The sequence below is a fragment of the Protobothrops mucrosquamatus genome, unplaced genomic scaffold (assembly GCF_001527695.2).
Source record: "Protobothrops mucrosquamatus isolate PMUCROS unplaced genomic scaffold, P.Mucros_1.0 scaffold89, whole genome shotgun sequence".
NCBI lineage: Eukaryota > Metazoa > Chordata > Lepidosauria > Squamata > Viperidae > Protobothrops > Protobothrops mucrosquamatus.
Genome location: NW_015386465.1, coordinates 1,643,617 through 1,659,562, shown reverse-complemented (window position 1 = coordinate 1,659,562; position 15,946 = coordinate 1,643,617). Strand labels below are relative to the sequence as shown.

General features: G+C 41.9%; 1 protein-coding gene across 1 annotated transcript in view; it reads right to left on the bottom strand.

Moving 5' to 3' along the window:
• TDRD3 (tudor domain containing 3) overlaps positions 1-15,946 on the bottom strand; it is a 65,312-nt gene that overhangs the window by 6,432 nt on the left and 42,934 nt on the right. The window contains exons 11-12 of the mRNA XM_015812495.1: positions 12,976-13,802; positions 10,084-10,209 (exon numbers count right to left, since the gene is read on the bottom strand). Coding sequence (XP_015667981.1) covers positions 10,084-10,209; positions 12,976-13,802 — 953 coding nt within the window. The remainder of the gene's footprint in view (positions 1-10,083; positions 10,210-12,975; positions 13,803-15,946) is intronic.

Genomic DNA, 15,946 nt, shown 5'->3' with positions numbered 1-15,946 from the left:
ATACCATCAAACATCCACATCTGCCTATCCCAGGTCCTGGGTAAGGACTCGATAGGTAGACAAAATGCCAAATCCAGTCTGAACATCTGGCTGACTGTGCGATGATTAATAATAATAATAATAATAATAATAATAATAATAATAATAATAATAATAATAATAATAATAATAATAATAATAATAATAATAATAATAATAATAATAATAATAATAATAAAACTGTAGAAGAAAAACAAAGTTTGAATGACTATGTGAATCAAAGTATAGAAAAACTGCTGCAGGCTGTGAAAACAGAACACTATAAAAAGAAACAAAGGCAGAATATAAGGAAAAACAGCTGGATGACAGATTAAATAGATGGAAAATCAAAACTTTGCATGGACAGCATTTGAAAATCATTGAAGGAAAATGTGATAACAACTTGACATGGGCATGGCTTAAGATGGGAACCATCAAGAAAGAAACGGAAGGCTTAATACTGGCTGCTCAAGAACAAGCACTACAAACTAAATGCCACGAAAGCGAAGATACAAAAATCCACTGACAATCCAAATTGCCGACTTTGCAATGACAAAGTGGAAACTGTTTCACATCTAATCTGTGAGTGCAGCAAAATCGCGCAAACTGACTACAAAGCTAGACGTGACCGAGTTGCTAAATTAATCCACTGGGCACTGTGTAAAAAATACGACTTGTCTGTGTCTGAAAGGTTGTGGGAATATAAGGTGGAAAAAGTTGTTGAGAATGAGAGGATGAAGATCTTGTGGGACTTTCGAATACAGACAGATCGCCATTTGGAACACAACATGCTGGATATCGCAGTTGTAGAGAACCGAAGCGTACAGCTGATGGATATTGCTGTACCAGGAGATGCCAGAGTCGAATTAAAAGAACTGGAGAAAATTACGAAATATCGCAACCTGGCCATCGAAACTGCACGATTGTGGATGAAACGTGTAACAGTGATATCCATTGTCATCGGGGCATTGGGAACTATGTCCAAAAACTTTGCAAAACACATCAAGAAACTGCAGCTCCCTGCAATAACTCCAGCAATGCTACAAAAAACTGCGCTACTCGGAACAACTTACATTTTAAGGAGGTACCTGGTTGATACCTAGGATGCTGGCAGCAACCTGTGTCAACCATCAGCACCAGTCAATTTGAATGTTCAGTTGACTGAGGTTCACGTCTAATGAATAATAATAATGATGATGATCATCTATGAGCTGTAACATTCAGTAGCCAGCTTCGAATGAGTTTTAACATTTCTAACGAGAAAGCTATATTGGGAAGCGTGCCACGTTTTAGAAAGACTTCAAAATATCGACGTGCTTTTCTTCAAGCAAAGCCTTATTTTGGTTGCAAAATTATTTAAAGCTCAACGCCGTTTGCTGCTTTTAAATTCAGACGTGGCAGCAGGGGAAAAATGTTGAGAGTGGATTGTCATTCTTAAAAGCCGTATTCCTGGTCACAGGTTCAGCAACTGGATCCTTGTAGATCTGTAAAAATGTATTTCCCCTCAGGCCTTGGGATTTTTTTCCCCCCTTGATATGTAAAAGGCTAAGCACCAGTGTCACAAAGAGGCTTTTTTCACGAGGCAACTGGACTTTGGTGTTTTTTCTTTGAAGACGTTTCGCTTCTCCTCCAAGAAGCTTCTTCAGCTCTGACTGGAGGGTGGGGAATGGAAAGATTTATACTCCTTGCAGACAGCTGGTCATTTGTATTCTTTAGAGAGTCGTTGAGGCCACCTGGAGGTTTATCGGTGTCCTCGGGATCACCTGAGTAATGCAAATGGCTGTGGAGCCTTCTTGGAACTGCTGAAAGGACTGTGTTGTGAACTGAAGATTGATGATGTTGTATCCCTGCCCCTCTGTTGAGAGAGGGCTGTTCAATGTTGACCCTCTTTGTGGGTCAAAGAGGCCATCTTATGTCAAAACTGAACAGCCCTTCCTCAATAGAGGACAGGGATACGACAACATCTATCTCCAATCTACAATGCAGTCCTTTCAGCAGTTCCAAGAAGACTCCACATCTATTTGCACCACTCAGGTGACCCTGAGGACACAGATAAGCCTCCAGGTGGCCTCAACGTCTCTCTAAAAGGATGCAAATGACCAACTGTCTGCAAGGAGTATAAATCCTTCTGTTCCCCACCATCCAGTCAGAGCTGAAGAAGCTTCTTGGATGAGAAGCGAAATGTCTTCAGAGTAAAACAAGACAGTCCAGTTGCCTCGTGAAAAAAGCACCTTTGGGATAACTATGACCTGGATAACGGAGAGTCTCCATAGACACTAAGCACCAGTGCTGGCTGCTAAATCATACTTTCAAATACCTAACAGCATAAATTGAGTAGAAAAGGAAAACAGCGCATTATTTTATTTTAGCAGCATTGTTCTTCTTCGCTGATAGCCATGTTCCAATATTTAAGGGGCTGCCCCAAAGAAGAAGGGGTCAACCTCTTTTCCAAAATATAAGAAACAAAGGAATGAAACCAACCAAGGAGAGAAGCAACCTAGAACTAAGGTGAAATTTCCTAACAGTTAGGACAATTAATCAGAGAAAGGGAAGTTGTGAATGCTCCAACACTGGAAGTTTTTAAGAAGAGACTGGACAACCATCTATCGGAAATGGTATAGGGTCTCCTGCTCGAACAGGGGGTTGGACTAGAAGACCTCTAAGGTCCCTTCCTATTCTATTATTCCAAGGTTCTATGGTCCTTTACTGACTGGTGTTTGAATAAAAGAATAAATAAAGTGTACTGTAAAGGATAAGACAATAATATAATTAATGAGGGTGAAGGTTCGTTCTCCGAGCTTGTGGGTTGGTTTCCCAACGTTTTGCTACCAGGCTACGTAACAACTTCAGCATTTAGGGGAGTTTATGTCAGTGATATCCCCTAAACTCCGCTGAAGATGTTACCTAGTAACGAAACATTCGGAAACCAACCCACAAGCTCGGAGAACGAACCTTCGCCCTCATCCTACGCCCGAGCTATAGATATTTGCCACTATTGCAAATATAATTAATGTAATTAAAAACCTGAAGAACTTCTGCTGGCCCTTTACTTTCATCTCAACTCCTCTCTGGAATAAAATCTGGGTTTCTTTTCTCCTCTCCTCCTTTCATAAAGTTGATTTGAAAGCTCAATTACAAAACACATAAAAAAGTGTAGGAAACTCTACCGCTAGCCACTCTGTTCCTCGTTAAGGGAATTGATTTGAAGACCTTCTTCATTTGCATTTAAAAAAAAAAAATCATTCCAGAACATAGAAGAGGAAGTTGTAACAAACCATATCTTCTCAGCAGGTGTAAGATACACACGGGTCTCAAAACATCAAAATGCCTTGCTTGTATTTTTTTTTTATTTTTTTTTGACGGACTCAACCCTTTTAAGGATTCTGCCTCTATCGACAAAAGGCCCTGAGACGTGCATTCTTATTATGGTAATTAATTAATTATACTAAAGGATGGAACTGATGTTTCCATCTGTTCAGAGTTGCGTACGATAAAATGCTTTAAGGTTAAGTGGCATGGCTGACTGCATAACGCAAGCAGAATGAAAAATCATCCAAAATACACTTATGACAATTTTTTACACTTACAAACATTGGTGGGATTCAGCCGGTTCGCACCACTTCGGCAGAACCAGTAGCCAATTTTTTTTGTTGCCCAAGCCCAGAATGGACTTCCGGAAGCAGCATCCATACAGAGAACCAGTTGTTCACCTATTTCAGTAATGGCGAACCTTTTAGAGACTGAGTGCCCAAACTGCAACCCAAAACCCACTTATGCATCGTCGAGTGCCGGGTAGGTGTGGCCCATTGGCTGGGTGTGGCCCATTGGGTGGGCATGGCTGCAGTGGTAACGGCAGACTGGGTGGGACTACAAAGTTCAATCAATCAATTCCAACTTTGCAAGATCTTTTTTTTCCCCGCGAGTTGAAATTGATTGAATGAACCTTTTTTTTTTTTTTTGCACACGGCGGCAGAGGCCTAAAGTGAAAAGGTTTTATAAAACCCAGCTGAAGGCCTAGGACTGGGGCGACGGCGCACGTGCCCACAGAGAGGGCTCTGAGTGCCACCTCTGGCATCCGTGCCATAGGTTCGCCACCACTGACCTATTTGAATCCCACCACTGCTTACAAGTTTTGCGTCATCCCCATGTCACATAACCAAAATTCATACATTTGGCAACCGATTCATATTTCTGACGGTTGCAGCGTCCCAGGAGGGGGTCACGTGACCCCCTTTGGTGACCTTCGGACAGGCAACGTCCATGGGGAAGAAGCCAAATTCATTCAACGACCTTGTTACTAACCTAACTGCAATGATTCACTTTAGCACCTGTGGCGAGAAAGGTCGTAAAATGGGGCAAAACATTCACTGAACAAATGTTTCACGTAGCAACAGAAATGGCGGGTTCAATAGTGGTCGTTATGTTGAGGATATAGAGGAGAGTGTAGCTAGGATGGAGTGCCTAACGTAAATCAAATGGAGCAAGGGGAATGTGGAGTTTATTACCTAATCCAAGTACTCTTTCCGTTAAAAAAAAATCAATCAAAATGGATATCTGCCAGCGCTAAGATGAACTTTCTAGTAACCTCTTATGGAAAGACAAAGCTTGCCAAATTTCAGACAAATTGGTACAAGTGGGGTTGTGTTATTTTGTTTGTGTGTGTGTGTGTGTGTGTGCTGGTAAGAACTGAAAAAAGAAGCTGATAATGCCTTGACAGAAGTGGGGAAAATCGCATTAGAGCAGGGGTCCCCAACCCCCGGTTCGTGGACCGGTACCGGGCTGTAGCACGCCAGCAACCGGTCCGCACAAACAAGCAAAGCCCCATCCGCGGGATGCAGGCTGCACACAAAACTACACACCTCCTGGTCCGTGAAAAAAACCTTGTTCCACGGAACCGATCCCTGGTGCCCAAAAGGTTGGGGACCTCTGCATTAGAGGTATTGCTAATCTCCTTCTAAGAGTTACGTTCAAAACATTTCAGTAAATAAATTCCTAATTAATTTGTACGAGAGTAGACTTTCTGGCATTATCTGTGGGTGGGGAAATATTCCAGAAAGGATACCCTCACTTTCTCTATTTTTTTTGGCAGGCAATTGGTATAAATGACATTCGGTCCATTGATAATCGTTAGTAGGAAGACACAGTGGGTATTTTTTTTAATATAGAAATGGAGACTTATAATATCAGGAGGATAACAACAGCCCACCTTTAAAACAATTTAGGTAGCCTATATTAATATACCATTCATCACGGTGGTGTGAAACTGGCATACTTCCAGACAGGGAAAAACAGATTTTTTGGTGTCATGTTGTGCCTCTTGATTTCTCTCAATTCCCAAATAACGAACGAATGTTCCGCAGCATTGAATTCTACCTGTTTGGAAGGAGCCGTGCTTTAAATGGACAACTCCTAAAAACTTTTTTATTTCTTTGCATTCGACAAACCCAAGAATCTCAGCCCTTCGACAAATGTCCTTCCCAAGAAGGAAAATTAATGAATTCGGGACCCGCGATGCATTTTTAGTAGGTATATTTATGAGAAAAGCAGCATGTCCGATCATGGTGCTGTGATGTTCACGTGAAAAGCAGATATTTTTGGGGGGGAAATTGGAAGATGGAAGGTCTGCTTTGGAAAATCCCTAGGTGAAATCCAGGGTTTGGGAAGGGGTAAACTATTATCAAGTGGAATCAAATTAGAGTAAAAGGATATAGTGCAGCTTATTTTTAGATGTGACTTCCGTCAAAATGTCTGGGGATGACGCAGATCAGTTAATCAGCACCCAAAGAGCCTTTAGGCATATTTGTATTTTAAATTTAGCCTGTGAATAGACCACGCTGACTATTAAAATTATTCTGTACAAATAGTCCTTGACTTACAACCATCTGCTTAGCGACCGTTTGAGATTCCAACAGCACTGAAAAAAGTGACTTGGAACTAGTTTTTTAAACTTACACCCGTTGCAGCATCTCCGTGGTCAGCTGATCAAAATTTGGACGCTTGGCAACCGACTCATATTTACGACGGTTGCCATGTCCCGGGGAAGCCAGATTCACTTAACAACCATATTACTAACTCAACAACTGCATGATTCGCTTAACAACTGCGGCAAGAAGGGTCATAAAATGGGGCAAACCTCACTTAACAACCGTCTTGCTTAACAATGGAAACTTTGAGCTCGATTGCGTCATAAGCCGAGGACTTTCTGCATAGGCTCCTGTCATTTAGCAGAGTTTTCACCCAAGGTCTTTTTTTTTTTTTTTTACAAAAATGATTTTAGTCTTTTAAGTTTTCACCCAAAACTTTCTTTCCTTCTAATGAAATCTGACAGCTGTCACGGCTAGTAGCAGTGAATCATAAATCACAAGGGAAAAAGGTAAGACAAGATTTTACTTAAGTAAATTTTAAATGAAGTGACATTTTCTGTTCGTTAATTCTAAGCTATAAAGTTATCGTGATGGAACAGACACGGTGAGAAGTGAGGCTATGATCAGCAGTTGCGTTTCTTATTGTTGATTTCGTCAGAAGATTGTTAACCGGGTCAGATAGATAGTCCAGTATAAAAGTTGGTAATCATCATACAACAATTGCGTATAAATTGTTTTCTGTTATTCTTTCTTCCACTGAAGATAGGAGGTTATCACAAACAACCTCCCATCCCATCATGTCATGTAGATCAGGGGTTCCCAACCTACTACCAGGCTGTAGCACACACCCACCCACTTGTGCTAGTGCCGTGGCTGCAGGGGTGCATAAATGGAACGCCACGCCACGGGGTGCGAAAACAGGGCGCGCGCAAGAACGGGGCAGGGCTAGCGAGTATCACTTGGGCGCTAGCACTGCCCTATTTGTCACGTGCGTGATCGTGGCCCCATTCACGCACGCACACACCATGTAAAACGCTGCCCCTCCCTTTCCCTCTGTTCCACCAACCGGGACTATAGATGGGTCTAGTTATTCTGGAATAATATTGTACCATCGGACAGACTCACATCTGGGTTGGATCGCAGTGGGTGACCTTCCTTATAGGAACGACATTAATTCACCCTGGTTTTCTGGAAATTTCGCACTGCTGTAAAGCTAAGTGTTTTGGAAGCGGCCCTGGAGACACACCGGAGAAATGCTTGGCGTTGAATTTTATGAAACAAGGAAAAACTCAACACGTAGATCAATCTGTAACCAACTTTACGCACCGGAAGTGTTCCTTCAAGGTTAAATTCAATGTAGGGAGAAGGAGGGATACGAGGCCAGAGGCCTGAAGTTAGAAAATGCCTCTGGAATACGTTCAGCTAAATTCCTCGACTTACGACAAGAATTGAGCCCAAGATTTCTGTCGCCAAGTGAGACATTTGTTAAGTGAACGTTGCTCCGTTTTACGATTTTTCTTGCCCCGTTTGTTAAGCGAATCACTGCAGTTGTTAAGTCAGTTGTTAAGTGAATCTGTCTTGCCCCATTGACTTTGCTCGTCAGAAGGCCGCAAAGGGGGATCACGTGATCCCAGGACGCTGCAACCATCTTAAGTACATGCCAGTTGCCATCCGTCTTAATTTTGATCATATGACTATGGGGTCTTTAAGTGTGAAAAACGGTCATAAGTCACTTTCCTCCGTACTGTTGTAACTTTGAACGGCCATTAAACTAACTGTTGGATGTTGAGATCTACCTGTAGAAAGAAGACCCTTACGAAGATTATCCATTTGACAAGTGTTCTATGAAAGGAAGCTAAAATCACTAGCCAATTTGAACATGGCATCTGTTTTCAAAACGGTTTCTCTCCAGATTATCTCTGTATCTTTCAGGAACAGGTGAAGCCACAATAGTCTACGGAAACCAGGTGCTAAAGTTCTACCTTTTATCAAATAAAAGTCAAACTACTGGAAAATACAAAGATATCTGCAAGGAAGAAGGAAAATGTAGACTGAGAATAAAATGAGCTCCTGATAAATACGTACTCCTTGGTGACACCTCTAAATCTGAGAAAATAACATATAACACTTTAGGTTTAAGTTATTATTGTGTTTATTTTAGATTTCTACAGCACAGACTTAATTTCGTCTGAACAATGCATGCTTTTGATATTTGTTTTAAATATTGCGAGAGGGGAAAAAAAAGTTTATTACGGTGTTGGCATTTAAGCCTGGGCTGATATGTTGCAAACATAGAACTTTATTCTGTGATCACTGCCACATTTAGCATAACAGGGGATTACATATATATATATGGGTACATTCTCTAGTCAAGTGTAAAAGGTTAAACAGTCCTTCAACAAATGGAAACCAAAGCTTCTTTCTCGCCCACATTGTCTAATGAAAACTCCGTTATGTCTACATAGGAAAAGCTAATTCAACACTCCATATTTATTGCTTTATGGAAAAAAAACAAAAATACAGAATTCGTGTAGCCGTTCATTTATGTTTAATAAAACTAAAATGTACTTGCTTGCTTAATTCATTCCTGTCTTCTGCACCATGTACTTTGCTATCTATGAAATGAATGCTATTTATCCGCCATGACGCAGGAAGTCATGGAGAAGACTGTGTTAAATGATCATTCCAGAAACCTTATTTATTTATTTTGCTGGTTTACTAACAAAACGAAAACGACTGAATTGAAAGAGAAGCAAAAGAAATCAGAACTTCCAACTTCAGGAAAATAAAAATATTTAATTGGACAGACCACAATAGGAGGAGCCTTCTGGAGATATACAGGAACTAAAACCTCATTGTCCTACCCAAACCCATGAAATCCAGTCTCTGTTTATTTCAAGTCTGGCTGCATGTACCTGTCTACTTGTATTAGGTATAATTTACTGTCACGTGCTGAAGAAAATTGCCGTGATGATGATTATAAAGCTTTCAACAGATAACCCTGAAGTCTCTATAAATGAACTGATGCCTTCCAATGTTAACTAGACTTGTTTCTTTTTCTTCAAGAAACCTACTACATGTTTAGTATCCATCCTTGCCCTGCCTTAATCTCAAATTACAGTCTTTCTCTCCTCATTCCATGAAAATTTGCACTAAGAGATGCAGAATCTCGAATAAATGCCAAGGTATGTTTAAAGCTATATTAAGAATAAAACTTGGGTCTCTGAAGTAAACACACAAGGGAACATTTCAAGAGTCAAAAATGCAGGATACAAAACAGCATTTTCAAACTTTACATAGAAATGCTCCCTCTTCTACGTATCATTAACATGAAATGGAATAACGATGGCAATTCGTTAGGTGGAAGGCGTCTCAGAAAATGAGCCAAACAAAAATGGCTACACTCGCCCAAATGCATTTGGAGAAGAATAATTTCTTGTTCTTGCCACACAAGAAAGAAAGCCGGAGGAAAACAAAACAACAAAACAAAACAAAAAAATCTAGCGAATGAGAAAGATTTTCTGTAACGACCTTCTTCCCGTTGTTTGTTGTTGTTGTTTTTTTAACCACCCTTCAGAAAAATAACCCCCTATTTCTAACTCCATCATTTGGCACTCCTCTATAAACTCATTGTGTAAGAAAGATGTTGGATGTTTTAACAAAAGCCTGTCCTTCAAATATATTTAATGTCTGTCAAAAGAACACAATGCAATTATAGAAACAAGGATACGTTCAGGCATACATATAGTGAACGGGAACATTTAAGGGGAGGGGGAAGACAACCCCTCTGGAGTTTAAATTTTGTGGATTCATCTGATTTCTAAACTAGAGCAAACCACAGGGAAAAAACCATCAATTAGGATCTATAGCCTGGCAGAATGCATTTGAAAAACCGTTCTCCTCCTTCAGGTAAGTAATTATTTGCTTGAAAAGCCAAGAATATATTGCTCAATTTACAAACGTTATTAGGTGAAGTTAAGGCTACAAGCTTCTTAAGGCATAGTTTATAGATGGAGATGCAGTTTAAGAAAAAGAAAAAAGAAAAAGAAAAAACAAACAAACACCTTAACCAGTTTTACAATTCTTTTCTTCAGGTTTTGATTTGCAAACCCTCTGCACGATACCGGTCATCTGATTATGGCTTCCATGTTCACAAGAAATACGTACTTTATCTCTTTGTATACAATGTATTGTCACGTACCCAGGTGTCAGCTTGAACAGGCCTGATGTTGCATAATAACACCTCTTCATAGTTTCCATAATCACAAAACTTAACAACAGCAGTTGTCCCAGAAGAATGGAGAGCTTCAATTTCTGCCCGGTAAAACTGGAGGGGGAAAAATATTATTATTATTATTATTTTAAAAAATGACATTTTACAAAACAAGCAATTGCGTATCTCAACTACGAAAATAACCAATCTATGCACAACTTACAATTTTTTTAAGGGGGAAAAAAATCTGCAGTGATACAGGGAGTCCTTGACTTACGACCACAATGAACCCTAATATTTTTGTTGTTGGTCAAGTGAATTTTGCCCCATTTTACGACTTTTCTTGCCCCACTTGTTAAGTGAATTGTGTAGTTGTTTAAATTAGAAACACAGTTGTTAAGTGAAGCCAGCTTCCCCATTGACTTTGCTTGTCAGAAGGTCGCAAAGACTCATCACATGACCCCGGGATGACTGCAACCATTGTAAGTACATGCCAGTTGCCAAGCCTCTGAAATTTGATCAGGTGATCCTGGGATGCTGCAATAGTTACTGAGTGTACAAAAAGGTGACAAGTCACTTTTTTCAGTGCCTTTGTAACTTTTAACAGTCACTAAACTACTTGCATCGGGGGGAAACCCTGAAGGTATCCCACTATTCTGATGATGATGATGATGATGATGATGATGATGATGATGATAAGAGGAAGAGGAAGAGGAAGGAGGAGGAGGAGGAGGAGGAGGAGGAGGAGGAGGAGGAGGAGGAGGAGAGGAGGAGGAGAAAGAAGAAGTATTTCTAAGAATGCAAAAAACTAAACAGAGAAATTGTGAGACCTTTCCCTATGCAGTATCGTACTGAAATGACTTGTTTGATTCAGGAAGGAATAAAATATATCTAATTGTAGTCCATATAGAAACCAACGAGTTTGGCTTAATAAAGGAGTCTAGCCAAGTTCAATAATGAAGCATAAGATAAGGGGACAATTTTCTTTCTGTAAACAACACAAAACTCTTTGTAACCATGTACTATGTATTGGCTGGCCTCTTTAAAACTGATTACTGAAAATGGACATAATTCCTGATATAACAGAATAACAGAGTTGGAAGGGACCTTAGAGGTCTTCTAGTCCAACCCCCCTGCCCAAGCAGGAGACCCTATATCATTTCAGACAAATGACTGTCCAATCTCTTCTTAAAAACCTACAGTGTTGGAGCATCCCACAACTTTTGGATGCAAGACATCCACTGATTAATTGTTCTCACTGTCAGGACGTTTCTCCTTGGTTCTAGGTTGGTTTGCTCCTTGATTAGTTTCCATCCGTTGCTTCTTGTCCTGCCTTCAGGCGCCTTGGAGAATAAGCTGACACACACACCCCTCTTCTTTCTGGCAACCCTTGAAATATTGGAACACTGCTATCATATCACCCCGTCCTTCTTTTCATTAGATTAGTATAACCAATTCCTGCAACTATTCTTCCTATATTTTAATCTCCAGTTCCCTAATCATCTTTGTTGCCCTTTGTTCTGCAGCTTTCTTATATAGCTTTGTTGTATATACTTCAGCACAATGATCCTTTGCCTTGTTTTTTAAGCTCAACCTATCCTTTGTCAATAATAATAATAATAATAATAATAATAATAATTATTATTATTATTATTATTATTAGTAGTAGTAGTAGTAGTAGCAGTAGTAGTATGGATCATCGCACAGTCAGCCAGATGTTCAGATTGGATTTGCCATTTTTGTCTACCTATCGAGTCCTTACCAAGGACCTGGGATAGGCAGATGTGGATGTTTGACGGTATTACAGATATCGTCGCAGGATGGAAGCAGTTCCTAGTAAGGCCGCCTTTTGCAATTGACTAATGGCGAATTTGTCAATGCCAAATTATTGTTGTTGTTGTTATTATTATTATTATTATTATTATTTTGGTCCAGCATGACAGAACAAAGAGGAATAATTACAGCTGCCATCGACACCTAGAAGAATCCCTTTTTCTGATCTGTTTTAGTACTGAATCACTTTCTTAGAGGTACTGGAATCCGTTCCAGCCATCACTGCTTGTTTAAAAAACAAATTTGACTAAAAAATCCCAAGGTTTTATATCAATCTCTTAAGAACACTGGGGACTAGAAAGCCTTGAGAAGGGAATCCCCTTTTAGAGGCTCACCATCTTTCGCGGGGCTATCACCAATCAATTTAGTATCCCCGGAACTCAACGGCTTTTAAGAAAGATTGTCTGCAGCTACAAATATGAACTAGATCAGTGATGGTGAACCTTTTGGAAACCGAGTGCCCAAAAACTGGCCCCGCCCCCACTCCACCCTGCCCCACCCCACCCTGTCTGCAGGGCCACTCACCGCCTCCAGGGCCCGCCGTAGATCGCCCAGGCAGCCCAGCAGCGCCATGGCGGCCACACCCTCTGCCCGCACCCCACAGCATCAACTGCGCGCGATGGGGCGTGAGGGCAGAGTCTTGTCTACACTGCCTGGCTGCCATGTCCTTGGCTGTGCTGCTCCATGTGGGCCACGCTCAGGGACAACTCTCCTCCAGGGGGGGCTGCTGGTGAGGAGGGGGTCGTGGGGGGAGGCAAGACTGGGGCAACGGCACTCTATGTGCCCACAGAGAGGGCTCCGAGTGCCGCCTCTGGCACGCGTGCCATAGGTTCGCCACCACTGAACTAGATGAACTCAGAAGAACACTTATACATACCCTGGATTCAAAGTGCTGGTTTGTTGTTATAGGACAATGGAGGATAAGGCACATTTTGCTACAAAGCTAGTGTCCCTTTTTCCCCCAACACAACTGGATAACCTTACCCAAAAAAATGACAGCCACTTCGAATACAACGATGTTAGCTTTGGCTGGGAACAAAAACATACCTTATTGTCTTCCCAATAAAGAGCAAAACACTCGTCTCCCACTTGCCAGCTTTTCCCGTATTCTCCCGAAACAGGGGGCTCCGACGTTTTTTCCGGCTTGATGGGCCCGGATCGTTTTTTGGGACCGGGGTCATAGTACATTTTGACATCGAAGGGCACGGCCATATGGGGAGGAGGCATTTTAATGGGTCCGACCCGCCTCCCTTTGGGGAAATGTTCCAAATCGCCATTGGGTACGGAACAAAAGGGATCAGTTCGAACTGGGTTCGGGTAGTCTACGGCCAGACCGAACGGCGGCTCGTTTTTTAAGCCGGTAAACGAATCGCTCGCGAGGATCAACGTCTTCCTATCGCAGAAATGGTTGGGGGGATGTAGCTGACTTCTTTGTTTCTGATGGTTGTTGTCGGTTGGATCTTGGCCGACGGAGTTCTCTTTCATTTCAAGGAGCGAACCAATTTTCCCCGGCCGGTTTTGCACGGGGGTCTCCCTCCTCTTGAAATGAAGGTCCCCCGAATGGCCAGCGGTGGGGTACCCAAAATCTTTCCGAGGATAAAGTCTGTCGCACTTGTTTTTCTCCTCCGTCCACTGATCGGGGCCCTGGGAGTTCGGCCTTTCCGAAGGCCGGGCCCTCGAAAAGCCACTTCCGTCCACGTTGTGTCTTGGGTTCTGATTATCTCTTTGAAAGCGAGGTGGCTTCTCGTTCCTCGGCAGTCGGGGTTCACTTCGAGGAACGTGCCTTGGATGGCTGTATGCTTTTACGCCGTTCTGCTCCGCGTTGGGCACCCTCTGGGCTCCGTGCTGCTGCAAGGCCACCTGTACCTTTGGTTCTGCAAAAGAAGACGCCACAACTTCTGACCCAACTAATTTTTGAAATTTATTTGACAAACAAACACTTGCCAAGTAGTGCAATTATTCAATAGAAAGACAAACAATTATCTCTGAACTGGGGCAAATCACAAAGTTCATAAATCACTGAGATGAGGGAACTGAAGGGGAACTCATCAAATTTGCAGATGACACCAAACTGGCAGGAGTAGCCAACAGCCCAGAAGACAAGCTCGGGATTCCAAAAGATCTTGACCAACTTGAACAATCCAACAAAATGAGTTTCAATGTGGAGGAAAGCAAAGTCTTACATTTAGGCAGGAAAAACCAAAGGCGAAAATACAGATTGGGCGAGACCTGGCTTAAAAACAGTAACTGTGAGAGGAACCTTGAAGTGATAGTGGACGATCACTTGACCATGAGCCAGCAGTGTGCAGCAGCTGCCAAAAAAGCTAATACAATCCTGGGTTGTATAAACAGAGGCATAGGATCAAGATCACGTGAAATAGTACCGCTTTATAAAACCCTAGTGAGGCCACACCTGGAATACTGCAGCCAATTTTGGTCACCATATCACAAAAAAGATGTTGAGTTTAGAAAAATTTCAGAGAAGAGCAACTAAGATGATCAAAGGCCTGGAGACTAAAACATACGAAGAACAGCTACGGGACTTGGGTTTAGCTAGTCTAAAGAAAAGAAGAAATAGGGGAGACATGATAGCAGTGTTCCCATATCTGAGGGGCTGCCACAAGGCAGAGCACCAGAGGGAAGGACAAGAAACAATGGTTGGAAACTGGTCAAAGAGAGAAGCAACCTGGAATTAAGGAGAAACTTCCTGACAGTGAGGACAATCAACCAGTGGAACAGCTTGCCTTCAGAAATCGTGGGTGCTCCAACACTAGAGATTTTTAAGAAGAGGTTAGACAGTCACTTGTGTGAGATGGTATAGGTCCTCCTACTTGAGCAGGGGGCTGGACTAGAAGACCTCCAAGGTCCCTTCCAGCTCTATTTTATTCTAGAGTGACTAGAGCAGAAGATACCCTGGTCCACCTTTGAACCATGACAGGTGTATTTAAATGTATTTTTTTCTTCCTGTTCTTCATTCCCTACTGTACATTCTCCTTATTCCATCGTCTGCCTTAAACACTTCCTTCTTTTCTTCCTCTATAGACCTCTTTGCCTCCAAGTGGATTCCCTTTTCCTTCTCTCATTATTTTCTAGGTCAGCTCTCTGAACCCGTCCAAATCTCCTTGCATCTCCCCAGTTCTTCTTCTCTCTCTAGCCACAATTAGGTAACCCCATTTCAGTTCCTTTTCTTCTATCTTTTGCAGAAAAAAATCGTTTTCTGCCAGTTTTTTTTTCTCCTACTCATCTTAGCAACCGCAGACCTGTTATGCTTTCCCTGTTTCACACAGTGAAGGAGTTCATCGTTCAGCTGAACTCTACGAGAGGCTGGAAAAAAATTGGCTCTAACTATCACGTGCCTGCCGGGAAGTTAAGAATGAGCAGAAAAGGTGTAGCAAAACAGCTCTTGTTATGTCTGTCCAAATCTGTCACAGATTTCTCTCCAAGTGAAACCCACGAGGTCAGGATCTGTCAAGATCAAAACCAGCAGTAGCGAGGGATGAAATAGGCACACGTAAAAACGAATAGCAAAATGAGGCAGAGCGCAATACAATTAGCTCTGAACGTGATCCATGAAGTGACTGGAGATTTAAGAAAGTGTCCAAAGGGTACAGTGTACAGCATAGGCAGATGACCTTTTCTTGGATGAATATTTAGTCTCTGAGATGTATCATCCTCATAATTAGCTATCACCTATACCTCTAATTTATGATCAAGGCCATGGTTTTCCCAGTTGCAATGTATGGCTGTGAAAGTTGGACCATAAGAAAGGCTGAGCGCCAAAGAATTGAGGTCTTTGAACTCTGGTGCTGGAGAAGACTCCTGCAAGTCCCCTGGACTGCAAGGCGATCAAACCGGTCAGTCCTAGAGGAGATCAACCCCGACTGCTCTTTAGAAGGCCAGATCCTGAAGTTGAAACTCAAGTCCTTTGGCCACCTAATGAGAAGGAAGGACTCACTGGAGAAGGGCCTAATGCTGGGCTTCAGATTTATTTATTTATTTATTAAATTTATATACCGCT